The sequence below is a fragment of the Alligator mississippiensis genome, chromosome 1 (genome assembly GCF_030867095.1).
Source record: "Alligator mississippiensis isolate rAllMis1 chromosome 1, rAllMis1, whole genome shotgun sequence".
Classification (NCBI taxonomy): Eukaryota; Metazoa; Chordata; order Crocodylia; family Alligatoridae; genus Alligator; species Alligator mississippiensis.
In genome coordinates, this window is record NC_081824.1 from 118,645,893 (window position 1) to 118,663,929 (window position 18,037).

The 18,037-nt window shown below is 44.6% G+C and overlaps 1 protein-coding gene across 5 annotated transcripts in view; it reads right to left on the bottom strand.

Annotated features, from left to right (window-relative positions):
* The window catches only part of MAP7 (microtubule associated protein 7), a 204,440-nt gene that overhangs the window by 134,351 nt on the left and 52,052 nt on the right, over nt 1-18,037 (bottom strand). Inside the window, exon 1 of one of the 5 annotated variants that reach the window (XM_059713422.1) lies at nt 9,503-9,822. The exons of the other annotated variants lie outside the window; for them this stretch is intronic. Within the exon in view, the coding sequence (XP_059569405.1) occupies nt 9,503-9,518 (16 nt within the window). The 5' untranslated portion in view covers nt 9,519-9,822. Of the gene's footprint in view, nt 1-9,502; nt 9,823-18,037 lie in introns of those variants that run through there. 5 annotated transcript variants of the gene reach the window in all.

The following is an 18,037-nucleotide window of genomic DNA, read 5'->3' on the forward strand; positions in this document are numbered from 1 at the left end:
AGTTTTCAGGCCTTCCCTATGGCACTACTATTTCCCATCTCGGTGCAGTGTTCCAATCAAGTCCTCCCACTGCTACCGTCTCTTTCCATGACATTAAACGAGGGAGAAATGTGATGCATTGTTTTAATCTGCTAAAAATCAACAGCATAAACACAAGAACATTCAGAGTGTGATCTTTTACATTTCCAAAGTAGGTTAGTACATAGGTAATCTTTTTTTGAAAGATAAAAATTTAATAAGGAGGAAATCATTATTTGTAGACTAGATTAAATTGATAGTATGCCTTAATTATAATTATTATTATGAGTATTGTAACATAAGGATCTATTTACAGAGAACAGGTTTTTGGTGATGGAATATTCTGTCAACTCACAAGAAGAGAATACTACTGTATGAATGACCTAAGGATCCCAGATATTTGAAAGGAAATCCAGGGTATTGGATTAGATATGCCAGTGAATCAGTTCACCTAAGAATATGATTTCAGCAGTGCTGGGAAGAGGAGGAACCAACTTATTTTTCAGTCTGGGGAAAAGAGTTGAAATACTTTTAAAGTAATTTGAAATATCCTTGTTATTGGCTTGATGCCTCATTGCTAGCAGAGTGCTTAGAAACGGGGAATATAACAGCAGAGGCATGAATCAGGCACAATTGAAGATTACATCACAGTTGTATGATGAGATGTAAAACATGAACCTGAAAAAAAAAATCTATAGTGCAACTAGATGATGACGACGCTTCCTTCTGGCCTTATGATGAATCTAACAAAAGCTAAAACTGCAGTGAAAGAAGGGTTCTTGTTAGCTAACAGTATACCAACAAAACCCTTTAAACCACAACAAAAATAGCCAGCATATCCAGCTTACATGCTTCACAAACACAAGTTATACCAGTACAGTGAAACTGGTAGTTTTACTGTAGATATGTTTTCAAGGAAAAGATAAATGCATGCCAGTAGTTTTCACTGAGACTTTTTAACGTGGAGGTAAGTAGCAATAAACATGAACCAACGAATTGTACTGGTTCTATAATATTTGGTGTCATAGAAAATACCATGCTAGGATTCATAAATAATGAAGCAAAGCTACCACACAGCAGAAGGAATTCTTGAAGAAAAAGACAGTTAATGTGAATTAAAAGTTTTCATTATTCATAACATATACTTTACAGCATTTCCAAATACCATATTTTATGGCCTAATTTACTGTTGTTTTAAATGAGTAATAGTTCATACCACTTAACTTGCTTTTTAGAAAAATAAATAGAGACTGAAGCAGAAAAAAACCGACTACATTGTCAACAGGATTTGATTCAAAACCCTATGCAGTAAAGATTAAATATATTCAATAAATTATCAAACTGAAGAGATTTCTTCCTGGCAAAAAGGTAGATTTAAAACAGGGATCAACAATGCTCTGCATGTATACATGAAAATGGTTTATACAAGTATTTCTCTTATATAGAAAATTGGAGAAGTTTCAAAGCATGTACTGTTGAATGTTCAGGTGTTTCATACTTCAGATAGTTTTTTCCAAATCAATCTGTCTTCTAGCTACAATTTTTAACCCACTTAAAATAAATCTAGGTGATTAAGTATTATTTTTATTAAATGCTTCAAAGGCTAAAGAAACCTAATAAACTTTGTTATGAAATATTCTTTAACTAAGTAACACCTGCCACACATTATGTCAGGATGCTGGACAGTGAAAAGATCCCAACTTTTTTTCTTTCTTAGATGCTCTTACTACCACCATCCATCTTGGGGACGGGTGGAAGGAGGATTACTTTCCTCTCTAAATGCAATAACTGCAAGAGGTCCTAAATCTACTCCAGTTGAAAAGACAGCCCAGTAGCTAGCTGAATTTATTTAACAATGCTGCACTTTGTAAGGTGGAACATGCCTCTGAAACTTACTGTCTCCTAGCTGCTGATCCAGGTTGGCGTCTTCCATCTTACTGTCTCCTTAAAGCAAATGTTTGGGTTTATATCCTTCTTCTCCTTTCTTTTTCTCTCTCCCTTCTGTCTAACCCAGGCAAATTACCCCAAGCAACAAATGAAGGCTGATTAATCACCCTAAGTATTGTCCTCCACACAGCTTGAAGGTCAGTCGGGGTAAAAGCAAACGGTGACAATACACAGAATGCTACACCCCACTGTTTTTAAACAGCTATCTTGTTCACTGAACCAAGCACAAACCAAGAAAGTTCTTTTCAAAACATGCAGCCAGGCTCACATGGACAAAAAAGCCTGGGTGAGAAACAGTGGCTAAACCATCAACTCAGCATCAGAAACTGTAGGAAGGAAAAAAAAGAAAAGAAAAAGAAACTGAAAAAAGCTCCCATCTACCCTGTCACAGCTTAACTTAATGGTGTATTAAAATTGTACATCTTTTAGTACAGAGTTTTAAGGATGCCTCCGTCTTACAGAACAGTGAGCAAATGTGTCACCTGTTTTATCTCCGTGCTTGTTAAAAGCACTCGTAACCATCCACTTTTATAGCTTAGGTTGTTGGGGAGTATCTTTTTATTTGCTACCTACATGACTGCTGTGAGCGAGCATCAGGATGTAAAGCTAGTGGTACTATGCATTGCAGCAGATACCCTGTTCATAAAGCTGATTTGCCTATGAAGTAGTTTCCTATGGTACTGCACATGACTGTGAGATTCCTATTTTTTCAACAGTAAGATTTTAAGAGTGAATTAGAGCTTTAGGGCTATTTAAAAAAAAAGTTAAATCATGGATGAAGCTAAGTCAAAAAAGTATTTCTGAAACACTGGTCTGTCTGAAATCAAACGTACCCACTAATTTCAGTGGGAACAGAGTTAAGCCAACACTGCACATTTAAAAAAATCCTCATTTATTTAGGCCAGGGGTGCTCAATCCCTGTCCACAGAGCCATGTCATCCACCCTGCAGGGGTCTCCATGAATCAGAAAATATGGCAGCGGGGGAATGGTCACACCAATTGAAGTTACCCAGATCAGTCCATCCAGGGCCCAATCTGGGCACACAGGGTCCATCTGGAGACAGTGTGGCCCCCAATCCTGCAGCTTGGGGCCCCAGGAAGTGGTGCAAGGCTAAGAGAGGTGCACAGAGCCCTGGGAGGGGTGCAGGCATAAGGGAGGCAGCATGGAGCCCCGAGAGATGGTGTGGGACTGAGCAACGCACTATGGAGCCACGGGAGGCAGCATAGGACCCGATCCTGGCACACAGGACACAGTCTGCACTGCACACCCACCCTGAACTACTCATGTAGGCTGCACCAGGAAAAGGTTGAGAGCCACTGATTTAAGCAATCTTAAAAAATTCAAGGTTCTCCTAGTGGGAAGAGGGGCCTGTACTATTTGGGGCTAAATAAATTAGATTATGGCTCTGTATGAATTAATAACTCAAAAGAGGTAGTTCGCCATGTTAGTCTGAAGTGGATAGAATGCTGGGTACCCTGCCTTCCTAATGACTAGAGGCCAGATCCAAAAAAAGGACATGTGCACTTGAAGTGCCAGCCAAGGTAAAGAGTCAGAGCATAACATGCTCCCAGAAGTGTTGGGAAAAGGGACTGGAGCCCAGACCTATGGCTTTCCCAGGTGAGTGCCCTCATCATTAGGCTATAGAGTCAAGCTCCATCTTCTTTAATCTCTGTCTGCCGTATGAATCTTGTATTCTTTTCTGAACAGTGACAGTCACCTTGCGGTAAGGGAAAGCTAAGCCCTAGCAACTTAGCTGTGTTTCATTCAAGAATAAGCTGTCCCATTTTAGTTCTCACCATGGGGTAACAGCAGGAATGGCGACAGCTCCTGAAGCAACTGAGGCACAGTAACTCCCCAGTTCCTATTAACTGAGGGCTCTTAACAGTAACTCAGTGAATACGCTTACATAAAATTACAAGACTGATGTTGCAACCAGGAAAAAAAAAGTTTGGGGATAGGTACTCTTAGTTATTATATAAAATGTGGCTTTCTCCTTTAGCAGGTAAGTTTTAAAAGAGCTAGGTAGTTGTTCATGTCAAGGAGTGAATCTCAGCCTCATAACAGGTACCTGAGGCAGAGTTGTGGGGAGACCAGACCAAGACCTGAGAAGAGGTAGAATTTAAACGGTTCTTGTCCCCAGTGTTTCCTATTCAATTAAGCATCCCCTTCTACTTGGAGTGCTGGCTACTTCAGTGATGCCTTTGAAAAAGGAAAATTTAATGTTACATGGGCTGTTTTTATTTGTTTTTGAACAACAAACATAGACATGTATACCCCATCATTCTTGGTTAATAAAACATTGATAAATAACCCATTGCTGTGACCGTACTAGGATTTGCATGCCATTACAAAAATCATTTTACAGACTGAATTAAGCTATTCTTTCTGCAGTTCCAACAGCATGAATTCACGTTTGGTCCACACTTTCTAGGGATTACACATTTAAACCTAGTGTCTCTCCTTTTACGTGTAGTTTGCTTGCCCAGTGGTTTAGGACCATGACCATTTAGAGCTGAACCTCAGGAAATGTAATCTGGGCACAGATCTCAAGTGCTCTGAACATGGTTATGCTGCCAAGAATGGAGGCTGTCCTCTCAATGAAGTGGGCAAATGAGATTGAAAAATAAACAGATTCCACATCTCCTGTCATTTTGAAGATTAAATCCAACAGGTACTGATGTGCTTAGAGAGCCATAAAAAGCAACCTGTCACTAAGGTCAATGATAATACAGTTTGTAAAGTAACATGGTCTTAAAAATTAATAATTCTCCATCTACCCCCCTAAAATATGCCCATAACTGAATCTTACCATGAAGCAGGGACACTCCCAGAATACCAAATAATAAGTTCATGTACAAAGTGACTGTCCATGAAGGTGATGAACAAAATGGAAGATGTTTATTAAAAAGCTAGTACCAGGTGTACTATCTATCCACATCCCTCTACCTGTCCCCTAGACATATATATATATACACACATACATACATATACACACACACACACACATATATATAGACAGAAGAAAGCAAACTTTAAGTAGACTTTGCAATAAGAACACCAGAAGCCCAGGATGATGAAACCTACCAGCCCTGCAAAGACTTCTGTGACTTTTCTATACAAAAGACAACTTACGTTTTCTTGAAACTTAGTTTCCCATTTATTGATTACTTTTTGTTCCACTAGTGGAGATGTGCTTAATTAGGTTGCAGCAACAAAATAAGCACAGGAGAGGTAGGAATGGATCTCTGTGGCTGTAACAACTCGTATGTCTAAGAGACTTTTTCCTTGTGTCTATCAGCAGGGAAAAAGTGGACAAAAAATAACAAGAGATTCTTCCATCTCTCCAGTGTTTTGGGTTGTAGCCGTGTTGGTCTAAGGACACAGGCAGACAAGGTTCCTTGGGTGAATTTGATATCTTTTATTAGACCATTAAAAGATACCAAATTCACCCAAGGAACCTTGTCTTCCATCTCTCAGCACTTGGGTAATAATAGCCCCGTCAGCTGGAGCTAGTGGAGCAGCATTAGAAAACAGTGAGGACTAGAAGCTGCATACAACTGCTTCAGCATTCTTACAGAGAACAAGAATTAGAGAAAAAGCAGGTTGGGTACACACATTTTCTAAATACTTGGGGAGTATCCAGCAAAGCTGTAACCGGACTGCTGTTTTCCCTAAACTAAAACATATTTGTTTTCAAAACCATGTATTTGGAAAACACAAGTGCACACAGTCAGGAAATTGTAAGGACTTTTACATTTGCTACATTTTATTAAACTTCAGCAGCAGAGATACAAGGTCAGAAGGGGAGGTTTATTCTTGAATTTAATCATGCTGGGCTGCATTCATCTATGGTAAACTCCACTAGAATTCACCTGGGATGCGATTCAGCTGCCGAGAGATCAAAGGTCTGACACGCATTTCAGGTTTAATGGCTTCCCCTCAATCCTCCACTCAGAATTTTTTTTTCCCCCTCTCTCTCCCATCCCCACCTTTCTTAAAAAACGTTTTAGCTTAAAACCCCTCACAAATGCAGAAGACAATCCTACTTAATTAACTATTCTCCCTCCTATTCATGAAAAATATTTTTTTTCCAGGTGTTTGGTAGAGAACACCCATGCTTTGCTGCCATCTCTAGAGACAGCATGCATTATTAGTAGCTAACTGCCCTTAGTTTTTTTTATGTATTCCAAAAACATTCCAAAACACACTGCCTCCTTCACCCCAAAAAGAGCTTATTTAATTTACCTTTCTGTATGGAATACCACTGAAAAAAAATATACCCAAAATGACAGTGCAAATGACAGTGTCTTCAGTTAGGTGTTTAAGAGTTTGCAAGATCAGGGGCTTAAGAAAGACAACTCCATGCATTTCTCTTTCTATTTTATACATCAGTAGTTCTCAATCTTTTTAGGCTCAAAGCACTCTGTTAGACTCCAGGCATGCCTCAAAAAATTCCAGCTCTTAATTTTCACTTTATTTTTTTAACTATGGAAAAATAACAGAGCAAATCTTCTGTTGCAAAGCACTCAAAAAGCCCACAACAGGTCAAAATTTTTCTAGAATTACAGATACCTGTTTGAAATCTCCAGGCACCTTTGAAAGGATCTCAAAGCACCCAGCTGAGAATTACCGTTATACACTAAAAGGTCTGGGGACACATTAAGTAAGGGTAGTACACCGACTGTGCAGGTAAATGGAACATTCATGGGAAAATCAATAGAAACCCAAGAAAGCGTTACAACCTATTGTATTGCAAAAGAGCATAATGTTGACCAAACCCCTTTGCTCAGCCCTTATTACCTTACAAACAAAACCCATCATGAAATTTAATCTCCATGAGTCAGCGATGCACCTACATGATGACCATCTGGTTCAAGCAGCTTATGTGGCTTCTGACTTTTTTTAAGCTCTTGACGTTAAAAATAGTTGTGTGAGGTTTCTCATGCTATTTCTGCTACATTTGGTTGAAAGTATTACCCTAACCTTGAAAGTTGAGGATTGGCAACCTCAGTCATAATCCTTTCTATTTATTGGTGCCTTCTGTTGTCATTAAAATACTGAAAATCTGATCTCCCTAACATGGATATAAGCATGAACAGGAGCAGTTTGCTACACAGTTTCATCACCTCTACAAAAAGGATAAAAAAGATCCACTTCGGGTCATTGTAATGAATTAATACACACAATTTCCAAAATAATACAGCTTAAAATAGCAGACCTGCGAAAGTGCCACTTCTACTCACTTAACTTAGATGCCACCCCCACCCCCAGCAAAGACCAGTATCATTTACAAAAACCAAAAACTGATTGCACCTCATATTTTTAAAATCACCATCAACAAACAGGCAGCAGGGAGTGCATTTCAGACGCAAGGCAATGCTTCCTTTTGCAAGGTGTGTTTAGTTGTTTGGCAACACAAATTTTTATCTTTTACTTATTAAAAAAATATAGCAATTTTAATTAATTCCCTTCAGGTTTTGTTTTGGTGGCATTTCATTTATCCTGAAATGAAACCTTATTTTGGACATCACCACCTCCACACCCTACCTATTAACCAAAATAAGTCCTTTATCCTGTCTCTGAAAGTACCCTGGACAGTGACAGGTTCTGATCCACAGTCTGTGCTTTTGTATAGTAACTGAATACATATAGGCAAGAAAGACAAGAAATAAAGAAAGGAAATAGTCTTATCCCCAGTTGAAAGATGGAGATATCAAGTACAGAGAGCATACATGATTTTTTCAGTCATGTGCTTGTCTTCTATGACTTTTCTCATTCTAATAAAATTCTGCCTGCTTATCTTGAACACAGCTTCAACCTTTCCTTAGTTTTGAATGGTCATGATGCACATAATCAAGGGACTATATCCTCTATTTAATATAAATCACATCCTCAAGCATACCCCTCTTTTCACACAAGCCAGCATTCAGAATTCATACACAGATACTTCGCAATTGGCCTGGAGAAAATACAAATACCTGACAAATTTACTCAGGTTTCCTCGTAGCATGCAAAAACAGAGATCGCATCATTTTGCACAGCCCTGGCTTCATGGTTTGCTTCCCGGTAAAGAATTTTGATTGTCACCCACAACCTGTAGAAACCATACTGGCCTCCAGGTTTCCATTACTTCTTAGAGTAAATGATATATTGTTCTTTTTGCACATCAAACCCTCTTGCTCAGGGGCGGACAAAATGCAGCTTAGGGGCCAGATGCGGCCCACCAGGACATTCTATCCAGTTCACGGGGCCCTTAAAAAATTTAGAAAATTAATATTTATCTGTCCTGGGCTGCCTGTCATAGAGCCCGTGATGGCTTGCCAAAACTCAGTAAGCAGCCCTCTGCCCAAAATAACTGCCCGCCCCTGCTCTTGCTGTTAGTGAACAGAACAAGGTCCTCCAGAATTTCAGTCTCATTACAGCCTCTCACCACCACAAATTCTCTCATGCTTATATATTTTCCTTGATGTCAATTTATTCCCAAAAGACACTAACCTACCTAAGCCAGAGGGGAAGGGAGTGTCACACACAGAAGTAGAGTGAACAATGTGACAGCCACATGTCATACTTGTTTCATAGGGTGTTTTTTTTTTTAGTGTATTTAGTTAAGGGAGTATCTTAATGGAAAGGAAACAAAACAAAGCGTCAATTATTGCCTTAACGCTACCAGACAAGCTGGTCTGAATATATTTTAAAAAAAAAGAAGACTGAGAAGAATCTCCAGTCAGGAATAATCTTTCACAAAGATCTTTTCAATTGCAGAACATTCCTCCATCAGCATTATTGCTACAGGGCAAGGGAGGAGAAGAAAACATGCTGAAAAGAACCTCCGTGCACATTAATTCAACATCCTAATCCCAGATAAATCAGATATATAAAAATTTACAGGCCCAATCTGCAATGAAATCTTTTGCATAAGCTAACAGGTCACTTCATGTTCTTCACTGCTATCTTTACATGTATCAATCTTTGCAAATTTGTTTCAGTTTAGTTCTAATATCCTCAGAGTGAATGATGCGTTTTTGTGAACAAGATAACTACATTTTATATTAATAGTAGAGACAATTAAAACCAAAACAAGAAGTCTAAGCCAATATAACAAAGGGTAAGAGAAAAATATAGGTATTAAAGTTATCTAAATAATCATATATACATTACACGTTATATGATAAACAACCACAATTGCTAAATACATTATTTACTTTCAGAAATGAAATAGCAAGGTAAAACTCCACTATTCATTTTCTGATATTACTGATGGCACAAAACACATGATTTGGTAATTTACTTTAGAAAAATCAAGTCAAAGAGAAAAATAAAAATCTGCATACATTGAAACAGCTGCCCCCAAACATCTCCATTACATTAGAACTCTACACATTTGATTAGGAAACAGCAATACAAGAGCGGGAAAGAGAAAGATCTAAATCAGTCTCCTTGCTACAGATTAAAGTTTGTAAATAAAAATATTATTAATTAGAAAAGAACATTTAAAGGGGATATCATCTAAAGAAACATAAAACATCAGGTACTTACCTACTGGATCCATCATAACTACTGTATTCTGTGTTTCAGAGATTTATTGAAAAAACACAGCACGGACCAACTCTCACACTCTGCATGACTTCAACGTTATTGAGACTTCATCTTACGTAAAAATATATATCATATTATATTTAACACCAAACTGGTTGCCAAGTCACACCCCCTCCAAAAAAAGAAAAACAATTTGTAGATGGTAAGAGGTACTGCTGTGTAGCTTCAAAAAAGACAAACAGAAAATATTTTAGAGGTTAGGTCTGACCCATTTTTATGGTTCCTCATCAACATCCGATCAAAATGGAGTTTGTCACAACTACAGCATCATGAGATTATTATTTGTGCAGCTAGGGAGGGGGAGAAGTCTGCTGTGTACTTCCCTATGCCCTGCGTCAACACGCTGAGCTGCTTAACAGGAGCTAAGCCTAGAGCAACTGGTTATTGGTGCTGGCAGCTGTCTACCTCGCTGCCCCCACTTCCGCACACACCCTTTATAATAGATGCTTTGGTCTGTTTACCTATGACCTGTCTTGAAAGCACAAGGAAGCTGAGGACAAAACAAGCTCCTACTCTGAAGTGAACAAATTCCTTCACTAAAATGGAAAATAAAGTGTTTAGTCTGTTGAAATACTGACTAATATTCAAAATTTAAAATAAACCATAACAGATTAGTGCGGCATGGCATCCAGCATTTGAACATCACAGGCCATAACATTTTGAGTGGGAATTTCTTTAACAATTTATCCATGTTGAAGGTATCTCAGTGTTGAAAGGTGCATTTTCACCGAGTGCAGTAATGTCATTAAAACCACTCCCTTGTGGGCTGTGCAAAGCTTCAGGTGCTGATTCGATTTGGAGGAGATTCGGCCCGATTCAGCAGCCAAATCTCCAAATCCAAATTGAATAAGGAAACTAATAAAAAGGTATGAATCAATTCAAAGCTCTCCGCATCTATTTGGAAAACATTCAGAGGGCTTCAGAGATTTGGGCAGTCTGCTGGCTGCCGCAGGGAGCTGGACCTGGACTCTGTGCCCGTAAGTGTGTGTGTGTGGGGGGGGGGAGGGGGGGGAACGGACCCCTGCCAAGCTCCATTCCCTGCCTGCTCCCCCAGCCCCCTTGAATGCCCCCCCCCCCATGGCTGCCCTGCCTGGCTCCAGCTCCTGGTTCTTTAAAAAAGCCCCCACCCACCGGGTCCTGCCAGCTGGGGGAGTGTGCAATCCTCACTGCCCCCTACTGCTGCACTGCATGGGGGGCTCTGCCATGAGCCCTCATCCCCACCTCCCCATGGCTGCCCCACCCAGCCCATGTCCTGGTTCTTTAAAAAAAAAGCCCTGCACTCACCAGCTGCTGCAGCGACCGTCAGGGCTTCTGGGGGCTCATGGCAGAGCCCCCCCATGCAACATGGAGCAGTGGAGAACACCGGGGATGGCTGTCCACCTGGCAGCAGTCAGTGAGTGTTGGGCTGCCTTTTTTTTTTTTTTTTTTTTAAAGGAGCCAGGAGGCTGGGGCCAGGCAGGGCAGCCATTGACTGGGCTGGGAATGCAAGTGGGGTTTGGGGCCTGTTTCATTCAGAGATTCAGCCGATTCAGCAGCAGCCAAATCTCCAAATCAGATGCAACTGAATCGATTTGGGACAGTGTTTCGAATCACCAAATCAAATCACTGTCCCCTGAATCAGCCGAATCTGAATTGAATATTAGCCGCTTTGCACAGGCCTACTCCCTTGGACCTCTACATGCATATCAGTCTGCCAAGAACAGGAGCTGTTAGGTCTTTTTTCACTTAAAGCAGGACAGAATGCTTGAAATGTATCTCTAGTTTATGAAACAGCTTCACATAGGAGTTGCAACCACATATAACTTCATTGGTGAACAGGGCCCTGCAGATGTGGTTATGGCATTGGAGATCTGACCAGAGTCTTCCTGTTTAACACTTGCCTAAAAGTGTGCAACACTGTTATGTATCTTTAAAGTAAAGGTAAAAAACATTCTTTGAGGCTGTTGGATGTCTTGTCTATTTAAACTGTAAACTTCTGGGGGCAGGCACAATCCCCTCTGCATGTCTCTACAAAGGCTAACACAACTGAGTCCAGATTTGGTTCAGGCAGGAGTGTCAAACATTTGGTTGACCTGGGTCATCCGGCCTGCAGACTAATGCAGTGGCTCTGGCTGCAGTGGCTCTGGCTGCAGTGGTGGAGCATCCGATGGCAGCAGCCAGTAGCTCTGCTGGCAAGAACCCTGCCACTGCAGCCAGGGACAGGACAAGAGACTCAGCTCAACTGGCTCTGGCTGTGATGGTCATGCTTCTGACTGCCCTGCTGCTGGAGATGCCTGCTGGTTTAGGGCACATAGCCGCTATCACAGAGCACAAACAATAGAACGAAGAACGTTTTGCATTTGAAAGCCTGCCTAACTTTATGCCAACCACACAGTTCATCCAACAAAAGATATCAACCCCCAAAAAATCCTTGCCCCTCACAAAATTCCTGGACTATCATGGCTACATTATCACTCTAACATAACAATAAAATACACATTGAAGGCACTTCATGTGAAATACTGAGCCTGAGGGAACTTGCCTTTTAGAATACTCAAGAAGTACAGCATTAAATAAAATGAGTCAATCTATGAATTTAATACCTGGCCCTCCAGAGAGGTTCACTGAGGTCAACAGGGCTGCCTGCCAAGTCAGGTAAAACTCAATGTGAACACAAGTTCATCAAGACCTTGGCGATCACTGTAATGAAGACTTTTTAAAACATGAATTGAAGATCATTTACTCTAAAGCAGCACTGAACACTTCTTTAAAAAAAAGTGCGACTTCAAACTAGACAGTGGTTGCACATTTTGACACATTAAAATTGTGAGGTCACATCAAAAAGTGTCCGAGAGTTGAGAAGCTATTCTCTCCCTCACTTGTATGGAAAATTAACTCAACCTTTAATGCACGGACTACTAAGCATGGAAGGACACAGAACAAATAGAGAACATGAAATAAAATCAATCTGCTTATTTCATAGATTTCATAGACATTAGGGCTGGAAGGGACCTTGGAAGATCATTGAGTCCAGCCCCCTGCCCAAAAGGCAGGAAGTCAGCTGGGGTCATAGGATCCCAGCAAGATGAGCATCCAGTTTCATCTTGAAGGTGTTCAATGAAGGTGCTTGAACAACCTCTGGTGGCAGGCTGTTCCAGACCTTGGGGGCTCGGACAGTAAAGAAATTCTTCCTTATGTCCAGCCTGAAACGATCTTGTAGTAGTTTGTGACCATTTGACCTCGTCATCCCTTGGGGCACTCTGGTGAACAAACGTTCCCCCAGATACTGGTGGTCACCCCGATAAACTTACAGGTGGCTATCAGATCACCCCTGGGCCTGCGCTTTTCCAGGCTAAAGAGCCCCAGGGCTCTCAGCCTGTCATCGTAGGGTCTGCTTCCCTGACCTCTGATCATGCGCGTGTCTCTTCTCTGGACTCTCTCAAGCTTCTCCACATCCTTTTTGAATTGTGGAGCCCAAAACTGGACACAGTACTCCAGCTGCGGCCTCACTAAGGCCGAGTACAGGGGGAGAATGACGTCCCGGGATTTGCTTGAGAAGCATCTACGGATGCAAGCCAGCGTTTTGGTCGCTTTACTAGCCGCAGCATCGCATTGCAGGCTCATGTTCATCTTGTGGCCAATGATGACCCCCAAGTCTCTTTCTTCCCTAGTGCTAGCCAATGTAGCACTGCCGAGCCTATAAGGATGCTGCGGGGTTTTTTTCCCCAAGGTGGAGAACCTTGCATTTATTGGTGTTGAACACCATCAGATTCTCGTCCGCCCACTTGCTGAGCCTGTCCAGGTCAGCCTGGATCATCCGCCTGTCTTCTGGTGTGGATGCTTTGCCCCAAAGTTTGGTGTCATCTGCGAACTTGGCCAGTCCGCTTCTGACTCCAGTGTCCACATCATTAATGAAGATGTTGAACAGTATGGGTCCAAGGACAGAGCCCTGGGGGACCCCACTGGTCACAGGACACCACGATGAGTGACTTCCATCAATTACTACCCTCTGGGTCTGACTCCGGAGCCAATTTTCCAGCCAGTGGATCGTGGAGGACCCAAGGCGACAATCGGCCAGTTTCTCCAAGAGACGATCATGGGACACCAGATCGAAGGCTTTTTTGAAGTCAAGATATATGACATCAATCTCATCTCCCTTGTCCAGGTGATAGGTCACCTGGTCGTAGAAGGAAATGAGATTGGTCAAGCAAGACCTACCCGCAACAAACCCATGCTGGCTATCCCTTAAGATGTTGGCGTCGGCCAGTCCATTAAGGATGGCCTCCTTAATAAACTTTTCTAAGATCTTCCCCGGGATACAAGTCAGGCTGATGGGCCTATAGTTAGCCGGATCCACTTTCCTCCCTTTCTTGAAGATAGACACCACATTGGCCTTCTTCCAGCCTTCGGGCACTATACCAGAGCGCCAAGAGTTTTCAAAGATCCGCACTAGAGGCTGGGCTATGATGCTCGCCAGCTCCTTGAGTATCCTGGGGTGAAGATTGTCAGGGCCGGCTGACTTGAAGGTATCCAGCTTCTCAAGATGTTCCTTTACAAAGTCAGCATTAATGGAGGGCAGGGGATCACCCTCACCCGGACTTCCCGGCCCTGTAGCGGGCATGGGCGTCCCATGGGGCTGATGAAAGACTGACGCAAAGTACCTATTTAATAGGTTGGCTTTTTCCTGGGCGTCAGTTGTCAGTTGCCCCATCTGGTTCAGCAGGGGTCCAAAGTTGCCCCTGCTTTTCCTCCGGCTCCCCACATACCTGAAAAAGGACTTTTTATTGTCCTTGATGCTCAAAGCTAGCTGGAGTTCAGTTGCAGCCTTGGCTTTCCTGGTCTGCTCCCTACAGGACCGGACCAGTGCAGAATAATCCTCCGTGGAGGTGACTCCCATCCTCCATCCTTTGTAGGCCTTTCTTTTTAGCCTCAGGAGGTCTGCTAGGTCCCTGGAGAGCCAGGGGGGCTGCTGTGCCCTCTTGCTGCCTTTCCTCCGAGATGGAATAGACTTAGTTTGTGCATTGAGGATCGCTCCCTTGAGGAGCGACCACTCTTCTTGAACTCCCCTCTCCCTGTGGTCACGGTCCCTTAGGGCCTCACTGACAAGCCTCCTGAGCTTGTCAAAGTTGGCTTTCCTGAAGTCAAGGACTTCCATGTTGCTGACTGACTTGCCAGCTTTTCGGCGGATGGTGAAGGTGATCAGCTTCCCATCGATCACTAGGTCGCCGACTAGGTCCTCCCCAGTAGCCAGCACCAGGTCGAGCAGCGCTTTGCCTCTCGTTGGCCCATAGACTTCTTGAGTCAGGTAGAGGTCATCCACGCACGAGAAGAAGCTCTGCGACTGCTCAGATTTTGCTGAGCGATCCTCCCACGAGATGTCCGGGTAATTGAAGTCACCCATGACAACCATGGTCCTGGAGCAAGCTGTCTCAGCCAGTTCCTGGGCAAACTCCTGGTCAAGCTCAGGACTTTGGGTGGGAGGTCTGTAATAGACTCCCACCATTGTGTCCCCTGTGCCGTGTTCCCCACAGATTTTAACCCAGAGGGTCTCCAGCCGTCCACCCTGGTCGCCAATATCGGCTTGCAGGGACGCGTAGCTTTCCTTAACATAGAGAGCTACACCCCCGCCCCTATTCTCTACACGATCCCTCCTGTACAGGGTATAGCTATCTATACCCATGGTCCAGTCATGGGTGGAGTCCCACCAGGTCTCCGTGATCCCTATGACATCGTAATTGTTTGCACTGAGCAGGAGTATGAGCTCCTCCTGCTTATTCCCCAAGCTCCTGGCATTTGTGTACAGGCAGGCAAGTGCCCCCTGGGGGGCTCCTTCCTTGCCCACAGATTTTACCAGGGCTGGGGCCGGGGTGGGCTCCCTTGAGTGCCGTGATCCGCTGGCTTTGCAAGGATTGCTCAGCGGGCCAGCAGTGGCGGTAGTCCCCCCGTCCCCCAACGGGCTTAGTTTAAAGCCTGGTGGAGCAGGTCAGCCAGTCTGGCGGAGAAGAGCCTCCTCCCCAGGGGAGAGAGGTGGAGACCATCTCTTCCCAGCAGCTCGCTGCCTCTCTCGCCAAAGAGCGGGCTGTGGTCATGAAAGCCAAAGCCTTCCTGACGACACCAGCGCTGCAGTCTTTGGTTGACCACATAGATTCTCCTGTCCCTTCTCAGCCCATAGCCTGAGACTGGGAGGATTGATGAGAACACCACCTGTGCCCCCAGACCCTTAAGCCCCGCTCCCAAATCCCTGTAGCGCCTCATGACCTGGCTGGGAGTGCTCCGAGCAGTGTCATTGGTGCCCACATGAATAAAGAGCATGGGATAGTGGTCTGTGGGTTTGAGGAGCTTTGGGATCCTCTCCGCAATGTCCCGGATGCGGGCCCCTGGGAAGCAGCAGACTTGCCGGGCTAAGGGGTCAGGGTGGCAGATTGGCCCCTCCGTCCCCCTCAGGAGGGAGTCTCCCACAACAAACACCTTATGTTTTGTCTTGGGGAGAGCAGGGGTGGGAGGTGCAGTTAGCCCCATGTTGCCTGTGGGGGCCGGCAACTCAGGAGGCTCTGCTGGGGCAGCAAGAGGTGCATACCTGTTGCTCAGTTCTGGTGGGGGAGGGGCCTTGGTGTGGCGGGCCTTAGGGCCCTTGACCACCTTGGTCCATGCCCCTGGCTGGACACAGCAGGAGGTCCCAGAGTCCTCTTCTGGCGTGGAGGGAGACTGTGATCTACCCTCCGCCTCCCGGGGGAGAAGGGCCTGGCAGTAGGAGTCTATCTCCTGCTCGCAGTCCCTGATGGCACGCAGTCTGTGGACTGTGGCCTGGAGCTCCTCCAGCTGGCGCACCAGAGACCCCAAAAAGGGAGCAGACCCCACAAGGGGAAGTCACCATGCTCCCAGGCCCCAGAGCCTGAAAAAGGGACAGGCAGCCCCCGCAGCCGAGAGCCAGGGGCTCCGTCTGCGTGGAGCCCAGAACCAGGGGCTTCGTCTGGGTGGCCGTCTCTGAGGTGCCAGAGGGGGGGCCGCGGAGCCCAAGGGGACCCTCGGGGTGCGGCATGTGCCCATCCGTGGCATGCCTCTGGTAGGCTGGCTACGGCTGGGGCTGTCTACCCTGGGGGGTGCGCAGGCATGGTCCGGCGCCCTCCTGCACAAACTCCGTGCTAACTCACGCGCCAGCAGAGAAGCACGCCTGTTTGCGCAGCCTGTTCGCGCAGCTCTGGTCGCGTGGCTCCCTGGGGGGCTGGGCGAAGTAGGGGCCTGGGCGGGGCTTGACCTGGCCCGGCTCCACTCAGCCGCCTCCTCCCACACACACACACACTAAGGGGTTAGCCCCCTCTCCATGGGCCCCGCTTACCCCGGCTGTGCTGGGGGTCGGCGGGGGGCTCCGCAGCTGCTGGAGGGTTTCTGGGGGGCTTCGGGGGAGTGGGGGCGCAGCGAGCTATCACCCGCACGTCTCTCGCCGCTTCCGAGCCTAACTGGGCCTAACTTTATCTTTAAAGCAGTGACACCACATGAAGCCTTTGTTTAAACTATCCGTGTTTTATTAATATTTTGCTGAATATCATTTCAAATCTTCCACACATCAGTCAAGTACACTGCATCCATACATCAACCATTTGCCAACCTCCCACAACACTAACACCACTAGACAGAAAGTATATTGCCAAAAATAGCCATGTGGTATGCTGGAGCTGCTGCAGAATGTCCTCAACAGATTTAAGCCATGAAGACAAACTGCCCTGCTCCCAGTAATGACTGGACATTTACTTCCACTACAGACAAGGACTGAAAAGACTTGAGGGAGGGGAAGAGGGGGTTGTGTGAGGGATATTCTTTCCATGAGGTGGCTTCTGTGGTTCATTCATAAAAATGAGTTACCTGAGTGTAAAAGTGATAGCAGGCTAACTTAGCTGAATGAAAGCTATTGTTGCACAGAGTGGTGTGCGTGTGTGAGAGGTGCAAAAAGCATATTAAATACTTCATGAAACTGAATGGCACAGTAGTCCTTTGTGAGGTATGTATGCAAAGAGTTTAGATAAGAGCAAAGTTGAAAACAGAAATGTTAGCCTGGGCTGATATTAGGCTTTTAAGGCCACAAGAATTGTTATTCTGTATCACAGAATCATAGAACATTAGGGCTGGAAGGGATCTCAGGAGGTCAGCTAGTCCAACTCCCTGGTCAAATTAGGACCATCCCCAACTACACGCTCTTAGCCAAAGCTTCATCTACCTGGGGCTTAGAAACCTCCAAGGATGGAGAGTCCACAACCTCTCTGGGTAATCTGTTCCAGTACTTTACTACCCTTCTCGTGAGTATTTTTCCTAATACCTAGCCTAAACGTCCCTTGCTGCAACTTGAGACCACTGCTCCTTGTTCTGTCATCTGGCACCATCAAGAACAGTCCAGCTCCATTGCATCCTTAAGGTCATTGAAGGTTGCTATTAAATCTCCCTCCCCACCCCTGGCCTTCTCTTCCGCAGACTAAATAAACCCAGTTCCTGCAGCTTTTCTTC